Source organism: Epinephelus fuscoguttatus, linkage group LG18, assembly GCF_011397635.1.
Source record: "Epinephelus fuscoguttatus linkage group LG18, E.fuscoguttatus.final_Chr_v1".
Lineage (NCBI taxonomy): Eukaryota > Metazoa > Chordata > Actinopteri > Perciformes > Serranidae > Epinephelus > Epinephelus fuscoguttatus.
In genome coordinates this window covers 20,356,665-20,367,626 of record NC_064769.1, presented here as the reverse complement: position 1 = coordinate 20,367,626, position 10,962 = coordinate 20,356,665, and the positions used below count along the sequence as shown (strand labels likewise).

The 10,962-nt window shown below is 40.5% G+C and overlaps 1 protein-coding gene across 1 annotated transcript; it reads right to left on the bottom strand.

Annotated features, from left to right (window-relative positions):
- Positions 1-494: 494 nt before the first annotated feature.
- Positions 495-7,797, bottom strand: stard7 (StAR-related lipid transfer (START) domain containing 7). Its single transcript, XM_049604368.1, has 8 exons — positions 6,871-7,797; positions 5,871-6,034; positions 5,677-5,726; positions 5,075-5,185; positions 3,471-3,553; positions 3,276-3,375; positions 3,095-3,179; positions 495-2,795 (listed from the first exon to the last, which is right to left on the bottom strand). The coding sequence occupies exons 1-8, from the start codon at positions 7,323-7,325 to the stop codon at positions 2,617-2,619; spliced, it is 1,227 nt and encodes a 408-aa protein (XP_049460325.1). The 5' UTR covers positions 7,326-7,797; the 3' UTR covers positions 495-2,616.
- Between the last annotated feature and the right edge of the window lie 3,165 nt (positions 7,798-10,962).

Below are 10,962 nucleotides of genomic sequence, written 5' to 3'. Positions count from 1 at the left end.
ACAGAAATAAAGACAGAAAACCATGATGGTGATGGGCTTGCCTTTTCGAGGGAATATTTAGCAAATGGCCCCCAAATTAATTCGTTGAACACATGTATTTCTCATGTGGCAATCTGAATCACCACAAGGGCAAGTTCTCTGCCCAACACATTGTTGAAGGATGCTTACTCTCTCCATGGCCCCACCCCACAGGCCCCAGGGCAACCACACTGCCTGTATTTACGCCACTGGAGCTACAGGTTTTAGCCAGTAGAGTAAGTCTTGTTCCAAGCAGATCAGCCGAGCACACAGTGCTTTCAGTAAACTGTGGAGCCTCTCTGCAGTCTGTCGCTGACCTTTTGCCCAGACAGGGAGTATATAGGTTTACACATTATCCCATTAGACCAGACTACGATGGCTGCTTCACACAAACACAATGCTAATCACCCCTTTTTCCTACCTAGACAAGGTCAGAACCAAGCATACTCTGCAATCAGCAGCTGAACACAGAAAGATACACATGAAGATGTTTATTTGATTTGATTAGTCGCTCTTCCTTTTCAATAAGCCATGAAATCACAGGGTGACAAGTGCACCAGCTCATATCCACACAATAGTATTCATAGGTAATCCTCATCATGTGGTGGCTAATCACAACAAACGTTCTACTGCCTGTAGGAAGAAATAACAAAAACAGTATGTGACAACTCTTTTAGACTACTGCAGGTGGCACGCAGGTGTCTATAAATGACAGTTAACATGTTACATTCACAAGCTGAACATTAGCAAACATTGCATAATGTTAAATTAGATTACGATGATCTCTTTAGAGTCTCACAGTTCTGTTTGACCACACAAGAGATATTCTCCCTCACACTTTCAACATATCAGTGTTTCACAACTTCCACTGCCCTTTTTTATCCTTTTTCTTTGATCAAACAGACTGAAATACTTCACAGTATGGAAATACACACATTGACAACGGGGATATATTAAATCGGGGATTCTCATATATGTGGGACCTTCACAAAAGTGGATGCCACTATACTGTTTGATCTTGAGACAGTTACTGCAGCTGCTTCACTCTGATGTACCACCTACAACAAGTATGACATTTTTAGTACACATAAAGATGTTTTAAACACAAATGAATTTCAAGATTTCTGTGCCAGATTGTCAGGCTGTAAACAGTGTACTTTATTAGGCGATGTTTTCCCACACAACGTGGAGCTCTTTGTACATTCATAACACCCCTGCAAAAAGTTCATTAGAAAAGCAACAAGGATGATTAGGAAGGATGAGTTATGGACTATCAGTAGGATCCACATTAATAATAAAGACTGATGAATCACAACGCAGGACAAACATGTAACAGAGCTTGCTGTACTCATAAGAACAGGGATTTCCAGTATTCAGGCAACGGTTTTATGAATGTACAAGATCAAGTGTCACTGTAACACAAAGAAAACACAAACACCCATAGCTCCAACAGCTCAAACTTCAGTGACGTCTGCTACAACTGCTGTGGACACCAAGATGACAAAATAATTTCTGAGCTGAAATGGACAACTTAATTTTTTAACTTAATATGAAATGTAAATAAATTGTGATGTGGCACAGGTGGTCCAAGTTTCTTCAACAAAGGGGCATGGGTTTATTGAAATGTGTCTCTGTAGGTATGCCTTGCAAGTGAGAGTAAACTGAAGCGCATCAGTACCTTTGAGCTGAGGATTTATATGGTTGTTATAAGACACTATGCCCCTAGTGCTGAAGGACTGGTTTATCTTCAGAAGGCTGTTTTGTCAACGCTGGCAGTTTCAACGGTTACACAGACACGGTGAGATGAACAGCGTGAAAACTCAACTGTGCCAATGGCAAAACAGCGCAATCCCCAAAATACAATGGACCAGAATGTTCATTTTCAACTCTTTGGACAAATTTTCCAGTAATGGCATCATTAGTTTTTTTTAATCCATCCCATCCAGACACATAAAGATTAAACACACACTGAGCAAACAGGAAACCAGTTGCTTTAGTTGCATGAAAAAAATGTGGTAGAAAGTCCTCAATTCTTCATCTGTAGGTGCAGAAGTTTTGGGTTTCACCGTCCAGTACTGCATGACCATTTCCACAACATCTCGCTGTAATCACACCACAGACACTAATACAGTAATGTGGCTGCATTCGCTCTTGTCAAACAGTGGAAGACAAGACATAAAACGTTAAAATGGGAGAAACTGCATCTTGGCAAAAGCATCTCTACAATTAGGAACTTTGGCTCGATCTTACCAATGGCTCTTGGACCTACATCATTACCAACGGTGGCAAAAAATGCCACCTTGCCAAGCAAAAACAGTGCCAATGCCAGCAGTCTGGGTGAAAATTTCTATGGCAACATTTCCCAAAAAGGACAGGTGTCAACTGTCATCGGTACGATTCATTGTTCTTGTGACATCTCATCAGCAACCACTATAACCACGTCAATGGAAGGACATACTGTATATCTGTCTTTAACGTAGGTTGCAGCTTCCATTTGCAGTTCCATCTACCCAAAAAGATAGGCTGGAGGGTTTGAGTTGGGTTCAAGTGCGAGCGAAAAACAGACCAACATAACCTCTGGTCTATAAATTCTCCGTCTCAAGCGTAGATCTGTCCGGGACCACCTGTGTGTGGCTTTTCTCCACTGAGCCGCTCCTGGCTCTGCTGGCGGTTGTTGTCACCAGATTTAATGACACCTGCGTAGTCATGAATCCCAACTTCCAAATTCTTGGCCCTCAAGGCAGCAGTATGCAGCTTTTCCAGAAAATCAGGCATACCTGCCAGGAGCAAAGAGAGAGCCTCCTTATTATCTGGGTGAAATATGCATACTCAGTGGGGATAGGATGAAATGTACGAGAGGAAAGAAATACACACCCAAGGTATAAAAATGCACATAACTCTAAATGTTAGAGTAAAAAAAAGATGCTCTACATTTGCATATTCCAGCTTCATAATGTCATTTTAAATGGAATAACACTGGGTTTTTGACCCAGCAAGAAATCAATAATAAAATATGATTCTAAAGATCATCATTATCTGCAGCTCTAAGCAGTTTCAACAAGTGAAAAGAACTCACCACTTGACACCATCCAGCTCACACAGTAACGGGGAAAGACAGTCTGAGGATCATCACTGTAGGTCAGCAGGTAATCGAATCCATTCTGTGCAGAAAAACACACTCAAACTCAGCGACTACAAAACACAGCACCCTGGATGCAAGTTAAATTAATGTGCATAGCAACACATTCACCACAAACCTCATCAAAGGACTTGTGAGGGCGGATGACCATCTTTGACTGGTATGAATGGACTCTCACAAAGTCCTGAGTCTCTGGGACTCTGGGATGCTCCACGGCTCTGTACAACAGAATTACAACAAGTTAATAATTTAGTAATGTATCAAAAGCTAAACCATATTTGACTTCAGAGAGACATTATGTTTGAAGTCTCACCTGGATACCAGGATCATCAGGTTGTTTTCTATATCCACGTCATAGCGACGCACATAAACATAGTCCCTCGAGTACATGGGATACTGTGAGGAGAGATTAGACAAGATTAAATAACAGCTGATGTTCTAAAATAGAAACTGATAGATATATTGAAACTGAGTTCATAGTTTCTCTTAGGGGGAATCTTAAGCATATTTTCAACCTGGACCCTATTTTTCCATGTTTTTGTTTCTAAGTGACTTTTGACTGCCAGCTCAAATCCTGATTGTATCCTTACTGATTTGGACAGCAAAATACAAAATGCCATTTTTGCAAACTCAGATCCAAAACCACATTTGGAAGGGGTTTGAAATGTGATTCCGATCAAATTTCTACAGATTCGCTCACAGCTCTGGCTGCTGAAATAGTATTTGAAACTGTCTTTTGTGTAACATTACTGTATCACTGAAGCAGAGCTTTTCCAGCTAGGCTGCGTGCAGGAGTCTGCATTAACCTTTGTGCTGCTCTGGCAAGGGCTCTTGTGCGATCGAATCTCTTTTAGAAGCTCTGTAATCGAGCCTTGGACTGCAGTGTCTTTTTGAGACTTTGTAAAATGAATCCGTGATGATAAATCTGACACTGAATGTCTTCTGCGATTTTTCATCCATTTTTTCCATGTTGAAAATCATTCCAGTTGAGGTTAGCCTCAATTTCTCATGCTTTCATACTGGCAAGCCGCGTCATCGGCATAGCTACTGACGCCTTGTTGTTACCACAGCTACCCGTGCAGGTAGGTTGGTATTGTCTAGACTCACAAATCCAATCTGATCACTTGCCAATAACAGTGCAGACAGTCCGTCTTAAAGATCCGCTTTGAAAAACAAATCTGATTTGGCCACAGTCTGAATGTAGATTAACTGACTGATGGGAACAACCTTTTTTTGAAATTGGTCCAGTATTGAGCGACACAGCTTCAGATGGCAGATGTGAAACTGGCTGTAATGTAACCACTTGGTTACCTCTCGGCAACAGAGCGCTGTCAGTGTTTGTCCACTAAAAGTGCTTGTTATGCCACCGACAGGCTCAGATTGTTTTACCTTTTGCCTGATCCAGTCTGTTATTGTGTCTATTCAAGTCTCACTCAAGGAGAAGTCGCTTCTGAAGTTTAATGAGTTGAGTTGTTGCAGAAAGACAAGCACGAACAGACCAGATCAGGCAAAAGGTCAAGAAATACATTTTATTTATATGTGGGGTGCTTTCCACAATATTTCAGCAACAATCTGCACCTGTCAGTGGCAAAAACAAGCATGTTAAGTGGACGTACACTGACGCTGAGAATGTGCCCCAAAGATTACACTGGAGCCCAATTAGCAACTGCAGTGGTCTCTCTCAAAACTGGACCAATTTCAAAAATTTCCATTCATCACTTAGGCACAAAAACATGGGAAAATATGGTCCAGGTTAAAAAATACAGACGTGTCTCTTGACCACACAATAAGCCAAGGTCAATCACTCTTTGCTTGTACAAGGAAGCAAGGAAGGAAAACTACCTACGAACACACACATTATGCAAGACAAACAGCCATCTCCCCTTTAGGAATGATAGCAAATCAACAGAAACTCACAGGAAAGTGTGTAGCCCAGTGCACAACTTCAGAGCCTGTGCTGGCATCTCTGTCCACCACTTCAAGCTTGATAACCAGAGAATCCCACTTCTTTCTGTACTCTGTATCCAACTGGGGGAAAGGGGAAAGCATAAGTCAAGGGTAAGGTGCTTAATATAGCACCTAAAGTGAGTGTTGCAGTTGCTTTTGTGCCACACACGGGCAGTGCAAACATACTGGTTATGCAAGAGCGGCTGGGTAATGGAAATGCAAAACAAGCTGTCATAGATATACCATGAACACACAACAGAACAAAAGCGATGGGTGAAAGTCCAACTGCTATGACTGTTAAATCTTCAAACTACCAGATATATTCACTTGCATAATTGTGATTAGTATGCAAAGATTTTCCATGGCTCATATGTTAGACTTCAGGTGTGAGGACATTGCTGCACCCATATAACCCTGATAAGAACTTAGAATGCCGTTCTCCTCCCTGTGATGGTTTTTATTACTGAATGCCAGTATCCCAGTCAAATAAATTATTTATGCCACTTCATTCCTACATAAATCAAGACCAACATAGTCCTGGTAGCATGTAACAAGAATTGAAATGTCTGTACCTGTACATTGAAGAACTGCCTTGGGGTGACATCGTTGTAAGAGCCCAACACTGCAAGTAAAACACAAAGAAATGCTGTTTCTTCAGACTAGTCACACCAGTATCACCACAACCAAAGTACAGGGAAAGTTAAATGTGTGCTTTACCTGCATTTCAGAGACCTGATAACACATATGAGATTGTAAGTTGGCTGACCTTTGTATTCATAGAGGTGACTGTTGGGTATAGGACGCTTCCACACTTTGAAGCCCTTCTTCTCCATCACAACTTCCCAGCCAGGTTCCAGCTGTCCGGCCACTGTACCTGTAGCTGTGTTCAGACATTTTACAGCCTCCAGTGCCTGTAGCTCGAGTCCACACCTTCAAATGGATGCAAACAACAGGACGGGTTGTTTAGCATGCTGCACAGTTGACACTACAGATTATAGTCACATCAATATGGAATGCTGCACTGTAAATACAAACGGAATGAAACACTATGTTAAGCATTTTAGTAATGTGTTGAGCTGCCAGAAGAGCATCAATGCTCCTTTGAACAGCTTGTACAAGTTTCTGTAACTCTACACGAGGAATAAACAACACTTCTTCAAAGGATATTCCCTTATTTGGGATTCTGATAATGATGCTTGTCTAACGTGTTAGTCTAAGAGCTCCTGTAGGCATTCAACTGGGTTGGGGTCTGGTGAATGTAGCCCATAGCACAGTTCACATAATTTTAATACTTAACCATTCAGTGACCCCCTCTTATCCCCTTTACAGAACTACTGTGCTTGAAGCTGCGCACTTTGCACATATTTGCTGTTCTGTGAACACATTGTACATATTAACTCTATTTGCTGTGTGAACGTTTGCACATCTCATATATATTTTTGCACATCCAGCACAAAACTGTACAGCCTATTCTGAAACTGTAATATTGTACATACTTGTTATGCTATAGTACTTCTTTTCTTTTAAGTTACTGGTGGTTGCAGCAGTTTGCCTTACTTTTATTGCTCTTAATATGTGTGTATTGTGTGTTTAATGTGTATGCACCAAAAACCAAAGCAAATTCTTGCAAGTGAAAACCTTTTTGGCAGTAAATTCTTTTCTGATTCTGACAAGTGTCTACACTCACTCTGCTTGTATCTGCAATGTGTCAATCAACAGTACGTCTTACGTGCAAACATATGTGAATTTAAAGGAAGATTTCAAACCTGCGAATTTCCTCATCTTGAATCTTCTCACTATCCCACATGAAGATACCAGCTAGGGCCGCGACAAGTTTCCCAGTGGGGGCGTGCTTGCTCTGAAATCTGCGCCATATGTTGCCCACCAGGGTCCACTTGGTCCGCTCGGAGTAAAGGTTGGAGTAAAGCTCGCCGACCTGGCAAGCACGCCGGAGCCTCTGGCCGGTCACAAAGCCGCAGTGGTCCGCAAATATGGACAGCAACCCCTTCCTCTTTTGACCAGACCCCGCGGCCTCAGATGCACCCACACCTGCCCTCTGCAGCCAGGACAACAACAGGCCCATGTTCCTGCCCAGCCATGGGAAACTCTCAAGCTTCCCTTTGCCCTCATCGACAGCCCGTCTGATTGTCCTGCTGCTCTGAAGTCTCATTGTGTTTACACCGATGTCGCAGATCGGACGACGGGGCACAGAGTGAAACATGACAGCTGTGACCGTGACAGTGCCCAAAGACAAAAATCAATGCCAGCAAAGTGCAGCAGCTAGCTAACGAACTTCGCAGCCAAAGCTAACGTTAAATGTCTGCACAAATGCACCATGAATTAACTTTACATAGATGATAAGAGGGACTTTTGGCCAGCCAAACTCATAATTTCACTCTGCCTGTAACGTTAGTTAACGTTATCGAGCTAAACACGCGACATGTAGCGTTAGCATTTAGCTAACGTTATCTGTCAACAGCCCACAAATGCGACACGAACAAGCCACACCCAGCACCGCCGCACTTACTTCTAAAACTAAACTCTTATAATAAAACAGTAAATTATATCGTCTAATGTAACTCGAACACAAATGTCTACCTGCGTGAATTTCCTGGAGACAGCCTCGCGTTTTTGAAACTCTTACAGTGCACGCATTTGACCTCCTCTTCCTACTATCTCCCACACGCCTACTCGGAAGCCCCGCCTTACAAACTGAATAGCGGGCGTTCATTGGACACTTGCTGTGCCAGCTCAATTCTGATTGGTTCCAGTGGGAGCCTGTCTTAAATTGAGGTGCTTGGGCACCAGCATGTGCGCCAGTCCAGCTCCAAGCAAAGCTCCCCCACTTTTCAGTTTCTTCGATGAACTGGGATCAGATTTGACGTCCTAGCTGTTGTTTATCTGCTGTAGTGTAGAAGGAGAAGGTGGGTGTCAACTTGGTCCAGGATCAGTGTCTCCAGACAGCTGAACCCTTTCTGGGGAGAGGAAGTTCGTGTCGCCCTCCAGCGGTACTGTTCAAAGTCACAAGTATCATGCCTTCACCACGTGTGTTTGAGCTGGAAACATTAGACATAGCATGCGTTATATCATAAGACAGCATTCACGATTTTGTGCTTAAATAAACGTATTTTACTGACCGGAAGTATATGTGCTATTAGATGTGCTGCTGCCTAAAAATGCGTCTTTATAGAGTTGTTCTTGCAGTGACCTTGCTGATAGGCTCAGCTTCAATCATTTGACCTTAAAACTGATGTTCTGATAAAACTCTTGTGACAAATACTTCTTTATTAGTTATATTTGCTGTCACTTGTGAAGGAGCAGTGACTGGTTGTTAGTGCATACCCCAACACTTACTCAATGTTGAAATTTATGTAAGTATTTTTGGGGAAAGACACTGAAAACTACAATAAAAATTGTAAAGATATGGTGTAAGAGGGGTTGCATTGGACTGGGTGAAAAGCCTTATGGGACATAGGCAGCAGTTTGTGTAAATGCATGATTACATATCATGCCTTGACATTACTGTTGGTGTCCCACAGGGGTCAGTATTGGGTCCAACACTGTTAATTTTGTACATAAATGATACATGTATGGTGTTCAGAAAATTAAAATATGTTTTATTCACAGACCAGTGCTCCTTGTTCTGGAGAAAATCTGCAGCAGCTTTTGGAGGAGGTCACAACAGAAAAAAAATACATTAAAACAATGGTTTAGCATAAATAAATTGCCTGTAAAGTTGAACAAAACTAAATGTATGTTGTTTGGAAACCGCAGTACAGACACAAAAGTACAGATGATGACTGATAATATTGATGTGGAGAGAGTCTATGAAACTTGTCAAATTTCTGGGGGTGATTCTAGATGACAAAAACTGCTGCAAACCTCATATCAATTATGTAAGAGCAAAACTGGCAAAGAACAAAACACATACTGGACCATGAATCACTGCACATTCTGTATTCATCACTTGTACTGCTGCACTTGACTTACTGAGTGGAAGTTTGGGGCAACACTTACAAAAGAAACTGTTATACTTCCTTCAAAAGAGCAATCAGGACAGCACACAAACTGGGGTACACAAACACACTGTTTTTAAAGTCACATGCATTGGAATTTTTGGATCTCATCAATCCACTTCCAGGAAACATTCGAAAACATTTTGGGACAGGGATGGGGTTATAATTTAAGAGGAGAATATAATTAAAAAAAACAACGTGTTACAACTAACAAGAGTCTATGTATTTCAGTGTGTGGGATGGACTTGTGGAATGGGCTGCGTGATGAGTTGAAACAAAGCACAAATCAATTTTAAACAAGGTACAAAAAAAGATATTTTTAGGCAGATATATAGATGCGGAAAGGTTGTGTAAGGAGAGTGCATATATATATTTTGAAACACTGGGTGGCACTAGATCTGCAAATCACTTATTTCATTGGGTGGTAAATTGGGGATATTTATTCATTTGTATATTAGTTGTAAATACATTTGGGGATTTGCTGAAATAATATATGAGTTAAAAGAAGAAATGTAAGACAGAGGTAGGGACATATAAGTTTAAAGTTTACCTACTACTTTGGGACACTGTTATCTTTGTCTTGCAAAAAAGTATTGCAAAATATTAGCAGTAAAATGCACTTAAAGTATCAGTGTTTTATTATCTAAGTATACTATTTGTTGGTTATTATTAGTTATGCATTGATATATAGCCTAAGCAGCATTTTTTGTTGCAAAAGGTTAAGATATGGGTACGATATGCCCTTGTGCACACTATCATGCACATACCATCCCCTCACATGATCAGAGATTTGACATTGGATAACACTGACATACATGTTACCCAACTGCATATCTGTATAAACAAAAAATACCAAAGAAAATAAGAAATTATTGATTTAATTAAACAATATTAATTGTTGATTTATAGGTATGGAATAAGCATATAATTTTGTTATAGATGCCATGTCTTGTTTGTTTTTTATTATTTTTTATTTTGGTTCAAAATAAAAAATATTTGGTTCAAAAAGTCATTCATTTATTCATTCACTCATAAAAGACTAATTTTGACAAGATACCACAAACAGAAACCTTGATTATCGAGATGTTATTAAAGAGAATATACACCAGATGGCGTTGTTTAACCATGCAGAGAAGTGTTGCCACAGACGAGCTTGGAGTCTTGCATATCTGGTGCAAGCTGAGTTCTTTGTTAAAATGACACAACTCAAACTTTAAAAAATAGGTACATTAGAGAAGTGGGCTCATTTCTTTGATCAGCACATGCACTGTATATGCACTGCACTCAACACTGAAAAGGCTGAATGGTATCAGGTTCCCCAGGAATCAATGGAAGCAACATGTTAAAACATTCATAGGGCAGAGGTAATGGAAAAAATAACATTATTATTAATATTATCACTATTTATAGTAATATGTTTGACTATAGTATAATTACATTGATGAAATGAGTGGAACTAGACACTGTAAACAAGAGAAATAGCCTTTTGTTGGCTCAATTCATCACATTTTATTTTAAATCATGTGTGTTACTCATGAAAACTGTGAAGGCTCTCAGTATCATAAGATCATGAGACAAGATGTTTTTTTAAAGAACCTCGTGCAACACAGCATGTGCTATTGCCTCATTTTTCTTATCTCTAACACAAACAAATCCACAGTTTTGGCAATGCTCTGAGGAGTTGTAGTGTATATTGCATCAAGGAAAATAGTGACATCCCATCAGGGATCCTTTCAGTGAGACATCTGACCATTGGGTATAACGGTATAAAATAATAAGCAGCCCTACATTGTTATTTCTAGTATGTTTGGATTGGGTCAGTATAACCTTCTCAGGACAATT

Coding starts and splice junctions, on each gene's coding strand:
- stard7 (XM_049604368.1), bottom strand. CDS start 7,325: ATGTTTCACTCTGTGCCCCGTCGTCCGATCTGCGACATCGGTGTAAAC. Junction 6,035..6,870: donor CAAGATGAGGAAATTCGCAG/GTTTGAAATCTT, acceptor ATCCATTTGAAG/GTGTGGACTCGAGCTACAGG. Junction 3,554..5,074: donor ACTGGGCTACACACTTTCCT/GTGAGTTTCTGT, acceptor CTCTCCTCACAG/TATCCCATGTACTCGAGGGA.